The sequence below is a fragment of the Thyridium curvatum genome, assembly GCF_004353045.1.
Source record: "Thyridium curvatum strain D216 chromosome Unknown NODE_132_length_59402_cov_84.237368, whole genome shotgun sequence".
NCBI classification, from domain to species: Eukaryota; Fungi; Ascomycota; class Sordariomycetes; order Thyridiales; family Thyridiaceae; genus Thyridium; species Thyridium curvatum.
In genome coordinates, this window is record NW_022156887.1 from 336 (window position 1) to 22,589 (window position 22,254).

At 56.2% G+C, this 22,254-nt stretch overlaps 6 protein-coding genes across 6 annotated transcripts; 2 read left to right on the plus strand and 4 right to left on the minus strand.

Annotated features, from left to right (window-relative positions):
* Positions 1-347: 347 nt before the first annotated feature.
* E0L32_012032 (uncharacterized protein) lies at positions 348-2,572 on the minus strand (the record flags this gene model as incomplete). The annotated part of the gene is made up of 2 exons (XM_031134828.1): positions 348-1,999; positions 2,086-2,572. The coding sequence occupies 2 exons, from the start codon at positions 2,570-2,572 to the stop codon at positions 348-350; spliced, it is 2,139 nt and encodes a 712-aa protein (XP_030999364.1).
* An 885-nt stretch (positions 2,573-3,457) lies between these two features.
* Positions 3,458-4,978, plus strand: E0L32_012033 (uncharacterized protein; the record flags this gene model as incomplete). The annotated part of the gene is made up of 5 exons (XM_031134829.1): positions 3,458-3,697; positions 3,759-3,872; positions 3,936-3,952; positions 4,002-4,167; positions 4,280-4,978. The coding sequence occupies 5 exons, from the start codon at positions 3,458-3,460 to the stop codon at positions 4,976-4,978; spliced, it is 1,236 nt and encodes a 411-aa protein (XP_030999365.1).
* A 1,295-nt stretch (positions 4,979-6,273) lies between these two features.
* On the minus strand, positions 6,274-8,420 carry E0L32_012034 (uncharacterized protein; the record flags this gene model as incomplete). The annotated part of the gene is made up of 2 exons (XM_031134830.1): positions 6,274-8,137; positions 8,209-8,420. The coding sequence occupies 2 exons, from the start codon at positions 8,418-8,420 to the stop codon at positions 6,274-6,276; spliced, it is 2,076 nt and encodes a 691-aa protein (XP_030999366.1).
* A 2,494-nt stretch (positions 8,421-10,914) lies between these two features.
* Positions 10,915-11,605, minus strand: E0L32_012035 (uncharacterized protein; the record flags this gene model as incomplete). Its single annotated transcript, XM_031134831.1, has 3 exons — positions 10,915-11,116; positions 11,193-11,442; positions 11,509-11,605. 3 exons carry the CDS (start codon positions 11,603-11,605, stop codon positions 10,915-10,917), a joined length of 549 nt encoding a protein of 182 aa, XP_030999367.1.
* A 1,070-nt stretch (positions 11,606-12,675) lies between these two features.
* Positions 12,676-16,057, minus strand: E0L32_012036 (uncharacterized protein; the record flags this gene model as incomplete). The annotated part of the gene is made up of 3 exons (XM_031134832.1): positions 12,676-15,630; positions 15,682-15,769; positions 15,936-16,057. The coding sequence occupies 3 exons, from the start codon at positions 16,055-16,057 to the stop codon at positions 12,676-12,678; spliced, it is 3,165 nt and encodes a 1,054-aa protein (XP_030999368.1).
* Positions 16,058-17,115: 1,058 nt separating this feature from the next.
* Positions 17,116-21,525, plus strand: E0L32_012037 (uncharacterized protein; the record flags this gene model as incomplete). Its single annotated transcript, XM_031134833.1, has 4 exons — positions 17,116-17,343; positions 17,406-20,291; positions 20,345-20,530; positions 20,596-21,525. The coding sequence occupies 4 exons, from the start codon at positions 17,116-17,118 to the stop codon at positions 21,523-21,525; spliced, it is 4,230 nt and encodes a 1,409-aa protein (XP_030999369.1).
* Between the last annotated feature and the right edge of the window lie 729 nt (positions 21,526-22,254).

Consider the following 22,254-nt stretch of genomic DNA (forward strand, 5'->3'; position numbering starts at 1 on the left):
GAGAATCTAGCACGTCTAACTCGTGTAGATCTGCGCTGTTTGGATCCCCGAATCTATTATAATACAAGGGACAACAGACAAACGATTTCCTCCGTTTTCGAAAAGCACCGCTTGAAAATACCCTTTAGCAGAATCAAATCCCCCCCCAACCCAAGTCCGTCCATCGAAAAAAAACGCCATCGCGATCATAGAGAAAACCATCGCAGTTCTAGTCTTACCAGTATCCCATACAACAGACCCGATTTCAGTGCAGCTCCTCCTCCCGCCCCCCCCCCCCCGTATAGTCTATGCCGCCGAATGTGCATCACACACCACACGTGTTTTCAGGACCGCGAGCAACGAGCATATCACTCCGTATCAGACCCATCCCCCATGCCAAGCAGCGTCTTGTCCACGTCGTCCAGGTCGTCACCGTCCTCGTCCTCGCCGTCCTTCTCGCCCTCCCGGTCGCTCGCCATGCCGAGCAGCTCCTTGTCCACGTCGTCGAGGATCTCCGCCTCGTCCTCTGCCGCCGCCGCGGCTGCTGCTGCCGCGGCCGAGGTCGCCTCGACGACCGCGGCCCTCTTGTTCTTCTTGAAGCTGCGCCCGTGCCGGCCGCCCCCTCCACTGTTGGCGCGGGCGCCGCCCCACGGCCGCTTCGTCTTGGGCTGGGGGACCTCGACCTGCGACGCCTCCAGGTCCATCATGTCCTCCTCCTCGGTCTCGTTGGGGTCCTTGGCCGGGCGCGGGGGCCGCGGCCGCTTGACGGGCGGGACGACGCCCAGGTCGGACCCGTCCCAGCGCTTGAGCCGGCGGCTGAGGCGCCGGATCGAGGCGGCGTAGGTGCTGACCTCCTCGCCAAAGTCGTCCTCCTCGGTCACGAGGAGGCAGAGCCCGCCGTGGCCGCGGTCGCGGAACGGGCCGCCCGTCTCGTTGGCGCGCGGGGCCCCTATGCCCATGAGCAGGCGCGTGTTGTTCCAGAGGATGCTGTCCTCGCCCTCGCTGTCCTCGAAGGGGTCTTGCATCTCCTGGAGCCGGTTGTAGGCCCGGATGATGGCGCCCTCGGCGCGACGCGACTTTCGAGCTTGGTGGTGCTTCTTGCGGACGCCCCTGTCGAGAATGTACTCGACCCGCTGGTTTCTGTTCTCCTCCACGGCGATCTGATGCGCCGTAGGCGGCCTTGGCTTGCGGCTGGGAACGCTACCGGACGGCGTCGGGCCGCCGGGCGACGAACCGTCAAACATGTGATGGTATTTGAGCGGCCCGCTCCTCCGGCTGGAGCCACCGCCCAGCGTTCTAGCCAGGGCGCGTGGGGGCGGCGTCGAGCGGCTGCTGTCGATATCGCTCTCGTGCTTCGAAGGGCGAATACGCGGTAGAATGGCAGACCCGGGGCCGTCCTCGCCGACGGCAGAAGACCGAGGGGCGCGGGAACCCCTCTTAGGCTGGCTTTCGCTCACGTACTGCTGATCGGCCGCAATGATCTTTGCGCGCATCTTCTGCTTCTCGTAGCCAAAAGCCACCTCTTCCTCAGGGTCGACGTTCTCCTCGGCTTCCTCCGCAGGGTCCATCTCGATCAGCTCGGGTACGCCTTGGTTGGCAACATCCACGCCGTAGTCGACGCCGGGGCCAAACGGATTCTCTTCGCAACCCTCTTCGGTGAAGTCTGACTCGAGATAGAACCACATGACCCAGAGAAAGGCGGCAGCCCGAGACTTGCTGGTAAAGTTGGTCTTCATGATGAGGTCGTGGAACTCGCGACCGGGAGGGAAATGCAGCTCGGCGATCTTAGCGGCAGCTTGGCAAATTACAAAGAGCATATTGACCGGGTTGGTCCTCGGAACGTTGAGAGATTTGATCTTGTCGAGGGAATTGGGCTCGGATCGGTCTTCAGCTCCACCCTTGAGAATAGACTTGAGTCGCGGGGCGTCCTGAAGCTGTTTGTAGGCATGGGCATCTTGGTGAGCTTGGAGGGAAGGAATGGCATGATAGGTTCGAAGTTGCGCTCGCATTTCGGGGAAGACTTGGAGAGGTACGTTAGCCTGAGTCTAGAGGGAAAGGGAAAGGGAAAGGGAAAGGAACAGTTGGTCTGAGGGCGGGTAGGCTCACAGTTGAGAGTAGTGTTCATGCGGCCAATGTTGACCAGCAAGCAGACCATGGCCATGCCCTTGGCGGCATCGCGATCGCTAAGCAGCTTGTCGCGCAGGACTTTGCTGGTCTTGCTGCTCCTGGACATGGTGTCGATGTAGAGATCAGCGAAGCACTGCTTCTCCATGGTGTCATCGTAGCTGTTGGTGAAGACTTTCTCCTCGTTGTCGAAGACGGCCTTGAGAAAATCGTACTGTATGTCCTTCCGCCAGAGGGGCTCGCCATCTTCTTTCTTCAGATGCCTGATCTTTCCTATCATAGACCCCTGGGCGAGGGATTCGCGTGCGCCCTTGCCGCGACCGCGTGGCTGCTTCTCTGAAGGCTCCGGGGTCGCGTCCATCATCTTGGTGTCCTCATCTTCGGTGACGTTGGTCATAAAAGACTTGTCGGGGGCGACTGGGGAGCTTGGGGGTGATAAAGCCGCCGCGGAGCTCGGTGTCGCAGCCATGGCGAGTGTTGCCTAGGTTGATCAGAGATCAATCGGTGATGAGTCGGTTGGCAGGCGAGGATTTGCTGGTTCTTTGTGAGGTGCGAGCCAGGGAATCTGTCGATTCGGCCCCTCGAAATGCGACCGGCTGGGGGACAAAGGAATGAGTGGGAGAATCAAACCATGTTTTGGCAGGACGGATTGATGAAGACTGAACAAGGACGGGGGGTTGATGGGAGGGGGGAGGTTGAGTTGTGTGCAATGGGCGCAGTTTCTGACAAAATTGCTACAGCCGGAAGACGAAATGGGTGGTGAATGCCAGACCAAGCTGGAGGGTGACCCTGACGGACGAGCCTGATTAGGTCCGATGCTGGTAGCCACTTTTTGCGGACACGAGATGGTTGGAGCCTCCCAAGGCCTGGAGCGTGGTGGACAGCGGCGTGCGTCGGGGCGTCTCCCACGCGCGTCAATCCACTCTAGCAGCCCCAGCTTACAAGTACTTGTAGTGTACCTAGGTACTGTACAGTGCTTACCTAACTGGGTAAGGCCTACCTGGAGGTACCTGGGTACTTCGTGAACGACGTCTTTATCTTCCACTCTGGGACTGATCATTCACAGACGACATTCACAGCCCTTGAACTGTGACTCAGGTAGTGAGCCGGTGGACCAGCCTGAGCGATATCTTCATCTCGCTATTCATCACACACTTTTCAAGCTTCCCACTGTAGTTCTTTCTCAGGAGTCTTGAGGGATATCAAGGCTGCGCAGTGCCGTGAAGGTATCAATCGTACAGTACCTCGAGTAGTCTGACTTGGCGGACACTATCTTGCGGGGTCCGCGATATCCAGAATTTGCTTTCACAAGGTGACTCTTCCCTCCTCTCACTGTCCAACCGTAAATATTCACATGTCCGATTCATATGCTCACACGACGACCGTCCCTGGGGCAGCCAGCATGGAGACGACGCAGACTTCAGGCCAAGCCATCCAGGATGCTGCTATCCCAGTCATCGACATTTCTGGGGACGGCGATCAGGAGCAGGTAGCCCGAGAGCTCGTCGATGCCGCTGTCCGGCATGGCTTTGTCTACATCAGAAGTACCGGCAAGGACATCCCTGCCCAAGCCATAGACGACGCCTTTGCACTCGTGAGCAAGATATAATCAACTCACAGCACCCACTAAGGACTGACTAACACATGCATGAAAGGCCAGAAAGCTGTTCAAGGCACCCCTGGAGGAGAAGCAGAGCTGCAACATCCAAAAGAACAACAGGGGCTACTCTGGCATGCATGTCGAGACGCTCGACCCCAAGAATCAGAGGGTAAGTGACATGAAGCCTTGCTCATATTACCAAACATAATTCCCACTAACATGAGCTTTTCAGATTGGTGATCTCAAGGAGTAAGGCTACATCCCCCTAGGGCCATGTGCAGACAGACATCAACTAAAGGAAACCCACACCCAGGGCCTTCAACTTTGGCGAATTCGTCAATGGCAAAGCCCAGCAGCCTCTGCCGCCCACCATCGCCAGCGATGAGCCCCAGATCGCCGAGTTCTTCGCCTACTGCCACCGGCTGAGCCTCAAGCTCAACTCCCTCCTGGGCATCGGCCTCGGCGTCCGTCTACCCCCTCCCCCTTCCAACCCCTTCCGCAAATAGCAATCATGAACCAGTTGACTGACAACCTCCTCCTCCCCTCCCTCAGGTCGACCCCCCAACCTTCTTCCAGCAAGCCCACCTCCCCTCAAGGGGCCCCTCGGGCACCATCCTCCGCCTCCTGCGCTACCCGCCCCTCTCCGCCCTCGCCGCCGCCGCGCAAGACGCCACCACCCCCAGCAGCAGCAACAAACAGGCCGCGCCGGCGTCGGCCGCCGACGTCCGCGCCGGCGCCCACTCGGACTACGGCTCCCTGACCCTGCTCTTCCGCCTCGCGGGCCAGCCGGGCCTCGAGGTCCAGCAGATCCTCCCCACGGACGGCGCCCGCGCCTGGGCCCCCGTCCCCGTCGTCCCCGCCGGGACGGAATCCGACCCTTCCCCGCCCGTGCTCGTCAACATCGGCGACCTGCTGTCCTACTGGACCGGCGGGCTCCTGCGCAGCACCCTCCACCGCGTCGTCTTCCCCAGGCCCGGCGGAGGACCGGACCAGCAGGAGAAGGCGGGGGAGGAGCCGCGGTACTCGATCGCCTTCTTCTGCCACCCCGTCGGCACGTTCCCGCTCGAGCCCGTCCCCAGCGAGAGGGTGCGGGCCTTCGCCGCCGCGCAACAGAGCGAGAGCGGCGGCGGTGGCGCTGGAGGGGAAGAGGGAGAGAGTAACCCCTACGCCGAGAGGAAGGTCCTCACGGCAGATGAGCACCTGCAGATGAGGCTGCGGGCGAGCTATCTTGACCTGTATGATGATAACAAAGATGCTGGTGGACAAAAAGCTTAATGAATCAAGAGGTTAGAGGTTGGAAATAAAGGAAGAAAGCAAAACAAAGAAACAAAGAAACAGGAGCAATGTCCCATCCGATATGACTGAGGCAACTGACCTTCCTGTCCATGAGGAGGACATCGATGTCACCATAAATCGGACCATAATCACCCAACATTGAATTCATTCACATTCACATGCACACGACGAGACCAAGGGTAACCCATCATTTGAAAGCAGAAGTAACTTTTTTTTTATTTGGACTTCTCGCTTCTGAAACTTGTTATCAACCACGGAGAACAATAGCACTGATGTGCCTTGGCCCTTCACCCGGATGAACCCAATCTCTGCGAAAACCAGCAAAAACTCTCCTGCCCGCTGGCAAAAAAAACAAAGTTTGCCGGGCCGAGTTCTCTTTCCGTTCTGCGAGTGATATCTCTCAATATGCCATTAATCGAGAGAGCATGCCTTCCAATGCAAGTTGACCCCCAATATCTTGCCCGGCTTCCGTTCTTCTCTCTCGCGTGGGAGGAGAGGAAGAGGAGGGCAAGAAAATGCTTTCCCCTGTGAGGAAAGGAAAAAAAGAGGGTAGGTCGTAGAAAAGCGCGCTCGTCGTCTCTGCAAATGTTCCGTTTTCCGATGCCGTCCTCGCATTCGCAGACGATTGATTAAATACCGGTCTATCGTCTATGTTCCCCCAGTCGTGGAGACGTTGTCGAGGAATATCACCCATCTCGACCCAGAGAACCGAGAACCCCCATTTTTTGTCTATGAATGCAACCAAACAGAATTGCGGCGATGCCATGATGACCCCAATGTTCTATGCGAAGAGCGAAAAAAATGCCTTTTTCCGTCGGCGCGCAGATAAAACAGCAAAACATGACCGTCGTAATGCGCCAAACCAGATCCAGGGCATTCTGTGTGAATGTAGATCCCCTCGATCGTTCAGTCGTGACTGCGCGCATCAGGCATCTGCTGCACCTTTTCTGTCCACGTTCTCAGTCGTGGATCTATCCCCGAGTCTTTGGTCTATGGGTATCAAGAAACCAGGGAATGCAGCAGAAACAAGAAAATGCGGTTCTATCGTGTGCCTTGAAGATGCCCACAACCCGGAACCTGCCTTTCCGATCAAAGAGGCATTGTCTTTGGAGATCATGATCGCCGCCCTAACGTGCTACCCAGATCAGGGAGCCGAAGGCGAGTAAAGTCATGGTGCCAAAAAAGCAAAGATGTGTAGAAGAAACGTTTAAACAGAACAAACAAAAGTTGAGAAAAGATGCGGATTGTGGATGAAGAGGCGTTTGTGAGCCGCTTTACCACCAGGACTGGCTGCCAGGGCCGCCGGGGTTGCCGTAGCCACCACCGCCGTAGCCGCCGCCGCCGCCGCCACCGCTGTAGCCGCCGCCACCGCCGCCACCACCGCTGTAGCCACCGCTCGGGGGACCACCATAGCCGCCGCCGCTAAAGCCGCCACCGCCGCCCTGAGGACCGCCGAAGCTGCCGCCACCGCCACCGCCGGACGAGCTACCAAAGCCGCCGCCACCATACTTGCGGTAATCGCGGTTGGCACCCTGGCCACGGCCACGACCGCCTCCAGGGCGGCCGCCACGGCCGCCGCCGAAGGACGACTCGCGGGCGATGGTCTCGAGGAAGGCGGGAACCTCCTGGTTGGCCTCCTTGAGAAGCTCAATGAGATCGCGGACGACACCACGGTTGCCACGGTTGAAGAAAGCGGTCGAGATACCAGTGTTTCCGGCACGACCAGTACGACCAATACGATGGACGTAGTCGTCGATGTCGGTGGGCAGATCATAGTTGATGACGTGGGTGACGTTGGGGATATCGAGACCACGAGCAGCAACAGCAGTGGCGACCAGGATAGGGCAACGGCCATTGCGGAACATCTCCAGGGCACGCTCACGCTCACGCTGGGTGCGGTCACCGTGAATCGAGGTGGCGGGGAAGTTCTGGTTGATCAGGAAGTCCGACAGGGAGTCGGCCATGCGCTTGGTCTCGACGAAGATCAGAGTCAGACCACCACCGTGGGTGTGCAGAATGTCGAGGAGGACGGAGCGCTTGTCGATGTCCTCGACGTACTCGACCTTCTGGGTGATGTTCTCCGAAGTGGAACCGACACGACCGACAGACAGGAAGACGTAGTCCTTGAGGAAGTCGCGAGCAAGCATCTGGATGTCGCGGGGGAAGGTAGCGGAGAACATGAGCGTCTGGCGGTTGTTGACGTTGGGCATGTCCTCGCCCTCAACAATGCGGCGGATCTGGGGCTCGAAACCCATGTCCAGCATGCGATCAGCCTCATCGAGGACGAGGTACTTGATGTTGCACAGCGAGATGCGACCACGCTCTATGAGGTCGACAAGACGGCCGGGGGTGGCAACGAGAAGATCGCAGCCACGCTCAATCTGGCGAAGCTGGGAGCCGATATCAGCACCACCGTAGACGACGCAGGGACGGACCCAAGAGCGGTAGGCGAACTTGCGGGACTCATCGTAGATCTGAGAGACCAGCTCACGAGTGGGAGCCAGGATCAGCGAGGTGGGGTAGGCCTTGCGCTGACGTCCGTAACCACCGCCGGTTCCAGCAGGAACGGCGGAGGGACCGTTGATGAAGGACTGGGACAGGATGGGGAAGAGGAAACCACCAGTCTTGCCGGAACCAGTCTGGGCGCAAGCCATCAGGTCACGACCACCCATGACGATGGGGATGGAGTACTTCTGGACGGGGGTGGGGATCTTGTAGCGGGCAAGCTCGATGTTCTTGATCAGGTGCTCCTCGAGGGGAGGGGTGGTAAAGGTGAGAACGGGCTCAGGGACATCGTGACCGGAAGCCTCGACGGGAATGTCGTCGTACTTCTCGAAGTTGATGCCGGTGTGCTGCTTGGACGGGTCGTCGGCAGTACCGAAGAGCTCACGCTCAAGACGGGGGTTGGCAGGACCAGGAATGTGCTTTCCATCGCGCCACTCTCCGTCGCCAGAGCCTCTAGCATGGCCACCGTATCCACCTCCACCACGGCCGCCAGCGTTGCCGCCAGCGCCGGGGTTGCCGTAGGCGTTGGGATTGAAGCTGCGTCCCTGGGGAGGGCCGCCGCCGTTCCAGTTGTTCTGTCGGGGAGGAGGACCAGCCCAGCCCTCCTGTTGGCGAGCGTCAAAGTTCTGGTTTCTGATAGAAGAAAGCGTGTTAGTAAAGGTGAAAAACTGGTCAAGAAAAATTGAATCAGTCCTGAAACTTACCCAGCCCAAGCAGATTGGTTGAGGCCGCCGTTCATCGGGGCGCCAGCAGGGGGGCCGACAGGAGCAGGGCCAGGCGGGCCGCCATTAGCAGCGCCGTTCATGGCGGTGACCTTGCCGCGCATGTGCGGGGGGATGTAGGAGCGGTTGCCGCCAGGGACGCCCTGAGCGTCAGGGCCAAGGTTGAGACCGCCCATGTTGAGTTGATCAGCCATGATTGCAAGGTGGGATCAGGTCGAACAGAGTCCAAGTATTGACTGGTTGGGGATATGTTCGAGGTGGAAGAATGTGCAGTCGTGATTAGGCGAAGGCAGTTCAGATTACTCTCAAGCAGAACTTTTTGTGCTGTTCAAAAATGAGAGTGGTCGAAATTCGGTATTCCGAAGGGATGCAGATGCAGGGCGAGAACAGAAAGACAGAAGGTCAACTTCCTGGTCTCCAGCGATTTTGTGTCGTGTGTGACGATTAGGCAGGTGTCCTTCCTCGAGACGTGAGATACGAACGAGAAAAGAAACAAATGACGGGTCTCGTATCCTCGTGAAGAAAAAAACAGATCTTCAAAAGGAAAGGAAAAGACCGCACTATGGGAAAGAAAGGCGTGGTTTCTTTTTTGGAGAGGATGAAGGAGTAAATCCTTTGGACGAGAGAGGAGGAGGGAGATTTGTGGTAGAGGGTAGAGAAAATTTAAGTAGGAGAAGGCGAGAAAGCCAAAAGGCTGCTGGGAAAAAAATAAAAAGGGTTTGCGGTGGTGTTGCAGGCGGTCTAATCCGTACTGGTTGCCGTCTAGAGTTTAGCGCGGTACATTCGGATGGCAGCGGCCACGCCCTGTGGGAGCGGTACCTTTTCGGGGCGGGCGCCCCTTGCTGAGTTTTCCCAACTCCAAGCCAAGAAGGAGGCAGGTTTTCCACGGGCGCTCAAGTTTGTCACTATGCTACCACCCTCCCGTTGCAAGTTACAACCTAAGCTACCTAGGTACATCACTGAACGTTTTAGGCCTCCCCTCTGCCCAATGGCAGGTGCGAAAAATTCGATTATTTGGGGACTGAAGTCCACCTTTTCGGGAGGCAACAGCGGCTTTCAGGAGGGGTGTGGGTGGGATTTCCGGGGCCTGACGACTCGATTCCCATCCTTTCCCTCCCTCCCTTTTCTTTTTCTGGACATGGGGCGAGACGGGGAAAACACGTCTTTCTGACGGCAAGTTGCGCCTGAAGAAAAACATGCCGCATTTTTCAGCCCTGTGTAATAGCCCGTCTCATGACATTTTTGTCCCCGACAGTGTTTCTCGCCACCCCTTCTCCAGACAACGGACTCTCTTTGCAGACTCATCACATTCTTCTGGGGATTTCTCGCAAATTCGGTCCTCGCCTGCATTGGGTGGTGGATGTGAGCCCCAGGTTCTCAGGTCAAGCCACCACCCACACTGACGTGACCGAGTACCTCTTCCTAGGTAGGTACCAAGGGTACCTACCTACGTCTCGTGCCTCGCTCGTTCAGACACCAGACTGGAGCACCCTCTTTTTCCCTGGGGTCATCTGTGACAGAACCCTCTTCCTGACCCATGCAGATCAGCTACCATGGCGTTTCCGCCTGATACAAGACTCGTACTCATCCGTGCCATTCTTTCCATCCCACCAGCATGGACATTCCGCTTCTCCCTCGATCAACGGACGGTTAATGTTTCCTCTCAGCGATTGTCACATGTGGTTACCGAAGTGGATAATGTATCAAGCCGTCTGAACTTGCAACGCTTACCTTGCTGGGTCGTGCCATGTTGATCCTCTCCTCTCTCTCGATGAGGCATCCCGGTACACGCGCTGGGCTATCCCACTTGGCTAAGGTAGGTAAGGTACACAGATGTAGAGTGCCGTTGAGGCAGCACTGGAAACACAGCGCGATGCAGCCCAAACCACGCCAGCCATGAGGCAAACATACGTTGACATCCTCTCTCTTACGTATCCCACTTCGGAACTCTGCCGCCCGGTTTCTTACTCTTCATTTCCTCTACGTATCAAAATGAAGTCGCTCTGGGCGGATACAACTTTCTGCAAAGACCGCAAATGTACTGGTCACCATGCGTGTCGACCACAGCCGGGGGATGTAAGCGAGGTGCAGCCATCACCGGCCGTCAATGCTGCACCGGCTTCCCAGAGAAGATAGAAAAGCAAAAAAAGCAAAGAAAAAAAAATGACAGGCAAGTTTGTGGCCCTCACCGCTGCTTGTTTTGCTGCAGCTTGCCGCACCACACCGACGGCCCTTCTGCTTTCCACCCCATTCGGTTCGAGGCGGCGGCGTTTCTGCTTCATGCAGTGTGATAGCTCACATGACGCCCAATCACGCCTCACAGCAACACTCAGTCTCAGCCAATCAAGTCTCGATGAGTAAACAAGGAGGTGGCCTACGCGTTAGATGGGCACGAGATGTTGCTGGCATTTCTTGTCTTGGAGGATTGACAGATAAGTCGACCAGTCACGATCAAGAAGCTGGAAGGCGACAAGATGCAATAAGGCAAGGCACCAGGAACGACGAACTAGGCAACCAGGCGCCTCGGGGTCCCCAACGAACTGCAGTGGTAGTAATAGACCTTACGACTCGGATATCTCGTGAACTCCATTGTAGTCTTCCTTGCAAGAGTAATAGTACACACAACCGCTCTATGCGGCCGCCGACTGCTGCATCTCGAACCGTCGTACTGTCCGTCTCCCAACCATCTTAAGCGGCCTTGACGACCTTGTCATCGTCAAACTCTATCTCGACGACGCCGTCCTTGGTCACCGCCTTGACCAGCATGCCCTTGAAGTCAATCGGTAACCTCCTCTTCAGCTCATCCGTGCACATGTTGAGGATCTTGATGCCCTGGCCGAGAGTGATGTCGGGGTGGTGGTGCTTGTCGAGGATGGAGAGGCAGTAGTATCTGGGCGTCGCAGTCATCAGTCAGCATCAGCGATCTCTACCACCATCTGCCCACAGGACAGGGTCATGCAACATACTGTGCGTAGCCATGTGCGGCGTAGGGGAGAGGCGCCAGGGATGCGAGGTAGTCCAGCCAGTACAGGCTGGGCTTGTGGGTGATGGGGTCGACGCCGCCCAGCAGCAGGTTGACGTTGTACGGCTTCCGCGATCGCAGACTCGAGGCCAGCTCGCCGCGGACAAAGTGCGCGAGCGCCGACGGCGACAGGTCCGTCTCGTTGCGCATCGAGTAGAGCTGGGCGTTGGCTTGGATGTAGTCGGTGAACTGGACTGTGCGGTGGGAATTCCTGGTTAGCTAGCTAGCTGCTTAAGGGGGCAGGTCCAGCTTCTACTGACTTGTATCTCCCGCCTCTCCTGAGAACGCAATCAGCGTGTGCTTGTTCAGCTGCCTCGTCTTGTCGTCGGATGCCTTGAGGATGGTCGCTCCTCGCATCGCCGCCTTGGAGGCGGCGATCAAGGTAAAGTCCTTGCCCGTGATGCCGAGAAGAACCTCCCTATTTCACAGACTTGGGTCAGCCATCGCACTGCAGATGCTTCGAGACAAGGATGCGCCGCTCACATTTTGATTGTCGCTGTGTTGATGAAGTCAAGATGGTGGCTCGAAGCTGGAATTGGGCCAAGGCTGCTGCGTTTGGACTATGAAGCTCGCCTTATGGGACGCGCAGTCAGCTACAGCCTGCTAGTGACGGACACACCTCAGGTGGGTCCAACAGCTCGCTGACCAATCACCTTCGGGTCCAGCGCCCAGCTACCCTCGACCAGTGAGTGATCTCGTGAGACTGTGACAGAGCAAGCCAAATACGGAGGGCTCCTTTGAATCCAATCACGATAGATTCAATTAGCACGACATACTACATGTAAGTACTGGATGAAGAAGAAATTATCATTGAATTTCTCAGAGATTCTGGCTACTGAGGTATCTTATGCTGCACTATGCATTTCCCGATGCCCGAACAACGCCAAAAAGCCCCAAAATCTCTAAATGACCGTAGCCATTCAGTCATGCAATCCGAAACATTGAAACATTGGATAGGCTCATGGAGGGGGAGAAGAAGAGTCCCCTCAAGCCTTTTCATCAAAGTCATAATGACACCAATGCTATGCCGTTCCGCCAGACGCCCTTGCACAATAGGCAGATGCGTACCGGATCCGCTTCGCATACCTGGCTGCAACGGCCAAGTGCATCCAAGTACACCTTCACTCCAGCAACGTCACCGTGTCAATGATAGACAGGCCGAACTCGCTTCGCATCACCGCTTCCTGTTCGTTGCGGCTCCGAGACATCACAACCCGCTCATCGTCGGAGGTATCCGAGTCAGACCAAATGGGATAGCCGCCGGGCACATACGGCGAGACCCCATCTCTCACAGATTCGACTGCTGAGGACGATGATAAGGGACTAAGCAGCTCCGGCGTGTCTCCGTACACCAGCTCTTGCAGGCTGAGCCCGGTCCCCAATCCGCCCGGACCTCCCGCAGCACCAGCAAGAGCCTGCTGCATCTCCTAGTCTAGCATGCTCGCCATCGGGGGGCCTGCCATAGGGGTCGGCGCCATTGGGGGAGAGTCTTCGACATCGACCAACTCTATTGATGGAATGATTTTGACGTCTTCATCGCCCGCCTGACTGGAAAGCCGCCCGTGTCCCACTTCCTGTGGCGCTGCCGCCGGGTGGTCTCCAAGATCGAGATTATCGTCTTCCACTGTGATCACCTGACGTTGACATGTTCCGCTGCCAGCACGTCCAGGAGATGTCTTTGCGGGAGTTTCGCGAGCCGAGATTTTCGAGTCCGCAGAGGTCTTTTCCCGCTCGAAAGCATCGTGCTTCGAGAAGTCCAGTGTTGCTGCCCCCACTCCAGGCGTGGTTCGACGTGAAGTTGCAGCTGAAGCGACCCGTCCTGGCGTACTGGGGCCAGGAATCTCAGTGGCCGCGCGACGAGAATCCTTGGGTGATGCACTCTCACCCTCGGTTCCCGGCTCCCTAGATTGCCTCATACGCTTCCTTTGTTGCTTCCTCTGCATCTCCTCATCTTGATGTTGCTTCTGTAGTTTGAAGATGAGTGAGCGAAGCTCGTTGCGCAGACCCTTTGCATCGACGGCCCAACGGTGATCCTCTCGTTGTAGAATGCCCTTGACAAACAAATCTGGATCGCGCAAAAACTCCTGGATGTAGCCCAGAAGATAGATGCCGCAGTCGCAAAAGTTGTCTTGTAAGGGAATGTTCTTAGCAGTAACGCCGAGAGGTCCAGGGTTGGGAATGTCGATGCCCTTCCTCTCTTTGATTTCACGGACAAGATACTCTTTCAAATGGCCAACGGTGATAGGGTGAGTTGCGCCAAGAGAATCCAAAGTGATGATCTTCGGGTCCTTAGGGTCGTACTTTCTAAGCGACGGCCTCTGTCCCTTCTTGAGTCTTCGTGGTGTGGTGGCATCTGGGGGTTGAGCAAGATCGCTGGCAATGCGGGCTGCGTCACCCGTAGCGTCTTCTTGATCTCCTTCGGCCTTGGACATATTTCCTGGGCTTGGAACCCTGCCTGCTTTGGGGGCCTGGGCACCTTTCAAAGCCTCGCCCAGCGACTTATCAACCAAATCGATCGACAAGGATTCTTTCGGCCACGGCCGTCCGTCACGTACCGACACCACTTGAATGCCATCCACAGCAACCTCGGGCTGGAGCTCTGCCGACCTAGGTAGCAACTTCGACATGTTGCAAAGGATCGCGACCCACCAGTGAGCATTCTCGTTCACAGGCACGACGATATAGTCGTATGAGAAAAGGTCAATCTTGGAGGTCCATTTTTTGACACCATCGTAATTGACTCCTCTTCCTTTGTTGAGCTTGAGCTTCTCATAGAAAAAGGAATTGTGAAAATAGATACGATTGGCCACGGCAGGGTTTTCCCGTTCAAGCCGATCCTGGAGATATCGCAAGTAGAACATGATGAGATTGTCGTTCAGAAATTGGCCTGCATCTAGTCGCGGGATGTCGTCTTTGTCCACAGTGGTTCGGAGGTATGTTAGGGGCACTATCCAATCCCTTGCCCATTCCGGATGATTCGTTGTCCACCGATCCGGTTCGAGACTTGGATCTCGCATTAAAGGTTTGGACGAGTTTGCAGTCCGTCTCAGCCGTGAGCCATGGATATCAAATAGTTGAGAGGATGCGCCTGTCGTCTGATTCGGGGTTGGTGGCATGGTTTCCTCCTCACCTCGCATACTTCGTCGAAGAGAACGAGTCTGTCGAGAAAACAGGCTCGACTCTCGGGAGTTGAGTGTACCAATTGGTGGCTTTGAGGCGATCTCAGGCTTCGGGATAGAACCGCGGGCATGCCGCAGAGTGTTCGTCTCGGATTCGGCCTCGGCTTTCTCCAGATGCAATTCTATCTGCTGCCAAGAAATTTCGAACTCTCTCCTCAGAATCTCGCTCTCTTCCTGGTGGCAGATAATTTGGTGGGCGCGAGCACCCTGAACCCAGTCGATGAATGCTGTCGCGTGTTCAACTTCGCCAAACTGCAGGTGAAGTTTCCCACCAGCTCCAACCTGGGCGGATCTGTATATGGTGACAAAGGGAGACTTTGGGTTGAATTTGACAGTCTTCATCTTCTCCAACTTGGGCTCGAGCCAATCCAATTCAGGCACGCACGCTCCAGAGCTATCAACTGCCCTCAGGACTGTGTTTGCAGGATCCAGTTTGAGCTTACAAACCATGCCGCCCTGTTTGGATCGCAGATTGTGAACTAGTCCACAGGACGCTGCTTGAACGACTAGAGGCCGGGCAAACCGACGGCGGCTTCGATTGTTCAAGCTCGGTAGGAATTTGGAATTTGCCATGTCTCCTCTCCTGGAAAGACTAGAAGACGCTGCTTCTGAGGTCGAGGCCGACATCTGGTTCCGAACGGTGATTTTTTTGGGAGGTTGATCCCCAGCCTCATATGCAAGCTCATCGATGCTGTCATCAAAGTGGCGTTTCAGAGAGGTTCGATCTTTTGGATGTGATTGCGCCCCCTTGGTCAGCTTTGATGGGAAGTGTGGTGACTGGGTAGGGCCGGCACGAGGTGAGGATGCCTGAACTGAGGTGCCTGCCTCGCTCCCACTGTCGTCCCTGATCGAATCTCCGGGAACTTGGTACTTGTCAAAGGAGAATGATGTGTGCTGATTTCTGGGTGGTCGTGACCGACGCTTCGGCCCGATATGCTTGTCTATCGCACGATATTCATCCACTGGGGTGATGAGGCTGTTGTCTTTGGGATGCTTGCTCCGCACATTCTCAGCCGCATGTACTGGGGTAACCGCTTCTCCTGAGTCGCGATCATCTTGTCCGTCGTGGACTGCAAAGACTGCTCTCGTGTGAACAGATCCCCATTGCTCGTGCTTAGCACTAGCTTCGCGCTTCCCATCCGAAGGAACCGCTCGAGTTGGCTTAGACAACCGGTCGACATGTCTATGTTCACTGGCGCTTCCCTATGAGTTGTTAGCATAGCACCTCCAATGGGAGGCGCACCTCGAACATACTGGTTTTGGCTTTGCCATGTTGAACAACCGCTTGACCCCCCCAATAAAATCCATCGAAGCCCTCACAGGTGTGGCACCTCGGACATTCCTTTGACAGAGTAAGCCACTGCCGATTTGCAAAAGATCCGTAGCACTTATTTACCCATGGTCAGGCAAAGAATGGCAGGTATCGGAGTGGTAGCGTTCGAAGGCAGACCTTTTGTCTGGTCAGCTTCGCCTCATGAATCTTTTTGAGGGTCAGGCAGCAGGCGTACCACGGGCGTTTCTGCTTGGAGCGACCCTGAACGGGCGCATGTATCTCGGTGCGAGGTGTTTCCTTCTGGCGAGGTCCGGAAGACGCGACGGGCTGCTGATCGTAGATTTCTTCGGTCAGCATACGGATTGTCAGGAGGGTGAGCCTGAGTTCGGAACAAAAGCTCTCATGTACTGTCAGCGACGTACATGGCAGCTGTGAAAGGTTCTGGTAGAAAGCGTCTTTGTCCAAGGCGAGAAGTGTTTGTCTCTGCCGAGAGACGCAGACAGGCACTGGCGGGGTACAAAAAGTTGGTGGTGAGGTGCAGTGAGGCTGGGTCCGGCAGCTTTAGTAGGATTCCTGGAGAAATTTAGGGGCCCATTTAGTGAGGGACGGTTCAGCCGAAGACGCTAAATTTCAGCCTTGCAGCAGCCCCCTGCAAACAAATCGCATTAACTTCGGCAGTCTGATAACACTTTGTTCTTGACCACGAAGTGAAAGTGATTGAGACGTCAAATTTTTTCAACTCTGCTGTCAGAGTACCTAGTGCGCAACTTAATGCTAATGTTAGGAAGCACACTGCCTGGTATGCATCTAATTAGTACTTCTGGTTATTAGCTCCATTAGGTACCTCTTGCTCCCAGGAAGTACTTAAACAGATGCAAGTAGACACGAGTAATGATAACGTTGAGTATTTCAGCAAGGATTCCGCCCTTTTGAATGCTCTGAACATAGTCTACATACAAGGTATCAATCTTCTATTTCTCCTAGCAAACAATCCAAAGTAGGACTGAACCTTTGCAATTCTCTGGAACTATCTTGTAAGTCTAGGCACGCTCCTTTGGTTTGTATTGACCGAAAGGCGGTGGTCTTTGCACTGCAACACCTGTAATCCCTTGTTTCCACGTGATTGATTAGGCCATTCTAGCAGTCCAAAAGTCCAAATCAAGGCCCCACCAAGCCGCGAGAGACGCTAGCCTTGGGCCTACTGATATGGCAGCTATCGCAGGGTCCAGCCTTGCAACTTACACCTTCTTTCTCCCGATCAAACCACCCCAAGTGCTGGTCGCATTCTCAGTGCCGCTTGTCGCAGACCACCACACAGGCAATTGGGGGTTTCTTGGATCTCTTTAAGCTGGAAGCTCCTCATTTCAGAGCTACTCCGGTCTTTATGCACCCCTTGAGCGCACACCTCGGCGTCAATGAACCGAGAAACAAGCACATCACCCGATATACATAGTGGTGATAAACCCGGGCCGGCCAAGTCAAGACCCCCAGCGCATATACAACAAAGACCGACTTCTAGCCCAGAAGACACGTGGTTTGCGATCAAGGATATAGTAGACGAGAGGCTCAAGAAGAAGCAGCTCTGGTACAAGGTGGACTGGGCCGACAACATTGCAACGGGAGAGAAGTACGAACCAACTTGGGTATAGCTCACCTGTCTCAACTCACACGGCGCAAAACGTACAACGGCTGACATGATGACCAGATCCCCGCAGAAGACGCCAACGAGGAAGCAGTCGAGGACTGGGAGCGTGTAAAGAGGAGGCGCAAGCTTGGAACCCAGGACTCGAGCCTCGACAGCCAGCCCGTACAACTTCCAAATTGGCGAGCAAAGCGACGTACAGATGGAAATATTGTGAATTCGGGGAGGAACTCTGCTTCAGGAACTACTGGACATCAACGGCAGTTTGAAGGAACGAGAACGCTCTCCTCTCAGGAAACCGCAGATGCCTTGCGCTCATCTCCCGAGCCTCAACTCTCACACAGCCCTGATCTCCCCGCAATCAATCAGGGCAACCGGATTGTCATCGAACTGTCGAATCCGTCCCGCCTAGATCTGTCCGAGTACGTTCCTGTTACCTCATCACAGTTGTCGGAATACACCGCTTCACAAGGCCTCCATCAGCCAGGTGCGTCGTGCGATCCTCAGTCTACACAGCAAGCTGTTGTATCGCAGAGGACCATACCTGATTCACAGGACTTTTCTGCTTCAGAACCCTCCGCTGAAGCCTCCAGTGGTCCGAGGTCAAGTGAAATACTTGAAGCTGTTCGATACGGTTCGCAAATCAACCTTTCCAGAGCACAGGCCCCCGGGATTGCAGTAGCTGAAGCGGAGTCAGCCAGCGATCAGCAACAACGAAACTCAAACCAAGAATCCTCTGGTAGTGCCATTCCTTCGCATCAACCTGGCGGATCGCTATCAGTCAGAGGCTTAGAGACGACGTCGGAAGATCCTCAAGCATCTTCTCTACCGTCAAATACGAGCACAACGCCAAGTGGTCTACCGCGACCACAGCCGCAAGGATTGTCTGTTGAGGAGGGAGAGCTTTTCCACTTTCAGACACAGCCTGACTTTCAGCTCAACTTGACACCTACACTGGAACCTGAGTCTGACTCTCAGAGAGCGTCAAACACCAGAAGGACAGATCCTGCGGTGCGAAACGCCCTTCCAGCTGCTTCAGAATCAGCGACACTTCCTGAAGCGGCTGCCCACTCTGCGCAGCTCATCCGTCCCCTTCATAGCCAACCCAGTGAAGAGTTCCAGTCTCAGTATTTCTCAGGTCTCGGCCTTGACAGCTCTGTGGACCACATCATCCCAGAGACTGTCCACAAGCCCAGATACGTCTCGCCACCTCAGCAGCATTCAGCTTTATTTCCGTCCGCAAGTATTGTTGATAGCGTCGAGAAGGAAGATTATCAAGGAGAGGAACACCGCAGTCCAAGGCATTCGCCATCCAACAGCCTCCATCCAGACATAGAAGACGAGCTCAGATCCGCATCACCAGCTACCCCAGAACTTTCCAGTATGGACGGCACTTCAAGGAATGCGACCCCAAGGTCTGCGGTTGATGAGCTCAGAGAGGCCCAAGCCTTGGCTTTTGCGCGCGGCAATACTGGACTTGGGTCAGACCAAGGGGTCGAGAGCAGCGGTGAACAACCCATTGTGTCGCCCTCTATTGCTTTCGCTGGTGAAGGTGAAGGAATCTTGGGGCTGGCTGCTGGTGAAGTTTCTCACCCAGACACCCATCATACCTGGCAGCAAGACTCTGAGATGTCCCAGGCAATGGATATAAACCCTGCAGACATCTCGATACGGCAACCTGCAGCAGATTTTATTACACCGGGAAAAGTTCCATCTGGAGGCGGAGATTTCGGTATCGATTTCGCCTCATCATTACAACCTTCCACTAATGAGAATCTGGAATCGACAAACGACGAGCACCTAGTCTCCGGCACGATAGCCCCGTCGGCGCTTGTGACATCGACCGAGTTTGACGCCATCCCGATAACATCGTTACCAGGCGACGACTTCGCTGGTGTTGAGACTGTGGAGCAAGCCGTGGCAGACATGCTCCCCGGGTCCGAGTCGCCATCGTCAGACGACGATCAGGTGGCATCTCTAGACAACCTGGTCACTCCGATACCCGCCGCACTGAACGAGTATGTCATCACGTTGCCACTTGCGGCAAACCTTCGGCCACAGTACCTAGAAAAGATCACAGACAACAAGCGCATCATCGAAGCGTTCACAGAGGTCTTCAACAGCGACGAGCCAAAGGATCCCGAGGACTCACTAGTCGCTGGTATCAACAATGTGTTCCAGTCGCTGCTTGACATTGGCGACTTTCCCGCCTTTGTCGACAGCCTGCCCTCGATGTCCAAGGAGGAGATGAAGAAGCACGCCACAGGAACGAATAGCAAGTTCTCGTTCGTCTACGAACTCCTCGACGGGCTGCGCGACATGCCGCTCCAGGTACTATTCTTGTCAAGGCCCGGTCGTATCGCCGACTTTATCGAGGCTATTGTAGCCACAGAGGGTTTCAAGTATCAGCGGCTCGGTGATGAGAGTTTTCTGCAGAGTGAGGATGCGGGGAGCCCGCTGTCGGTGATTATCGGCAGCACGGACGCCGATGCCTCTCAGCTTCCTTCGGAAGTTGATCTTGTCATTGGTTTCGACCAGGCATCGCGGGTGTCTGGCCTGCTCAAGCTGTACGCCTCGGACGACCAGTTCAACGGCGCGCCTACGGTGCTGTCCTTGGTCGCTACCCATTCGGTAGAGCACATCGACCTGAGGATATCCAAGAGCCTAGATGCGTTGGAACGCAAAAATGCACTTCTCATATCCACGGTGCAGTCACGGCCGCTCATCCTTGACCCTGAACGGGGATACCCAGAGCCCCATGAGGCAGCCGAGATTTTCAGCAGATACATCCGAAACCCAACCAACGACTTTGACTGGGAGCCCCAGCCCATCCCTGACGACATCTTTGATGTCTACCTGAGCTCACAGGTGCCTCAACAGGCTACTCAAGAGCAGATGCTGCGGCCGGAGCAAGACACGACTCGGGGCACCAGTCGTAAGAGGCTATTGGTATGGTCGACTCAAACCTGTGCAAATCTGTCGTGATTACTGACGTGCAGTAGGATGAGAATGATGCTGCCGAAGGCACACCGAAACGCGCGCGGATCAGTGAGTCCGCGGACCGCGCCGGCTTCAAGTCACCCATCCACCTCAGCGAGGCACTCCTAGCAGCCCTTGGAGGATCGTTGTCTATCAAGGGCCCCACCGTAGAGATCTCTGTCGACCAACTTGAAGCCATGGCCATCAAGGTAAGCCACCCATAGCACGAAACAGATGAAAGACGAGCCTTGCATTGCTAACAGTTTTCTACCAGATTGAGCAGCTGCAGACCCGTCTGCAAGAAAAGGACGTGTTTGAAGAGCAGCTGCGCGGCAAGATCCGCAGCCTGGACAGCCAGGTCAAGTCGCACGAGAAGACGGCGCGCAAGATCCAGCCCAAGTACATGCAGGCGCTGCGCGACCGCGGCACCTTTGAGCTCGAGCGCGACGCCGCCGTCAAGAAGGCCGAGGCGGCCGAGGCCAAGATCGAGGCGGGCCGCGCCACGGCCGCCAAGCTCAGGGAGGACGTCGCGGCCCTGACGGCCAAGCTCGCCGACGCCAACAAGGCCCTCGCCTCGTCGGACAACCCGGACCTGGCGCGCCTCGCCGCGGCGGACGAGCAGCTCCGGCAGGCGGTGCAGCGCGCCGAGGCCCTCGAGCGCAAGGCGGCCTCGGCGCAGACGGACCTCGACTACGCGCGCTCGGCCTACCAGAACGCGTCCAACTCGGCCGCCGACCTGGCCGCCGAGAACCGCGAGCTGCAGGCGCGCGCGCGCGACCTCGAGCAGCGCGCCTCGCGGAACCTGCTCGAGGTCCACCGCGTCAACCACGCCGCCGAGGTCGACGGCCTGCGGCGCCTGTGGCTCGAGCACCAGGCCATCGCGCGCGAGCGGGAGCGCGACCTCGAGCGCGCGCGCGAGGAGCTCAAACTGCTCAAGAACGGCCGCCGGGAGACGAGGGCCACGAGCGTGCCGCGTAGCCCGCGGCTCGGGATGATGAGCCCCCGCACCGTGGCGGGCGGGCGCGCCGCGGGCCTGCCGTCTAGCAGGGGCACGAGCCCCGTGCCGTACGACGGGCCCGGAGGAGGGGGTGCCGCCGCCGCCGCCTCTGGAGGCGGTGGTGCGCCGCCGCCGGGGATGCCGCCGGGCATGGCCTACTTCAATCAGCCGGCTGGGAATGGACGGTGGGGGCACCTGCGGGATTGAGAGTCCTGGCGAGGACTCGATTGTGCTGGCGATGGATAGTTCTCTTGTTGGTGGTGATGTGGTGTGGGTGTGGACATTGCAAAGCGGGAAGCGGTATCACAGCATCGATCCAGCTTTTGTTGCTTCTTCCTTTTTCTACTTGTTGTTGTTGTCTGTCGGTGTTCTGTGGTTGCATACATATACCATGCATGCGTTTTGTCAATTACCGTTGGTTTCGTGTGCGTCGTGTGTTGCTGGTCGCACGATCCTGAGCACTGTATAACCGAGACCGTATTACATATGTTTTGGTACTGAATAGAGAAGAACGTTTGGTCGGTGAACCAATGGCACGGCAAGTCAGAGTGTGATATGTCGGCCCTCGTACCATGTGCCGCCCTTGCGAATGCCCGTGTTTCGTCAAAATCGTACCATACACTAACGGATGGGAGCAGGAGCAGCAGACGGATAAAAGTGAATCTCGGATGATGTCCAAGAGGATGGATTAACTACTCTCTCTCTCTCTCTTCTATCAGTCTCTCTGCGCTCCTTCTCTTCTTACAAATGCCAGTGCAGCCTACATCTTCGCCTATACTGGTATCGCAACAACTACAACAACAACTGCCTCCCGACGATGTCCTAGAGTTTGCCTTTTTCATATGGTTTGGGAAAAATGTACAAGTCCAGCTCCCGGTCGGTGACGGCGAGTCCCGCACCATCCTAGAGAGGCTGGTCGCAGCCTGCCTTGCACGA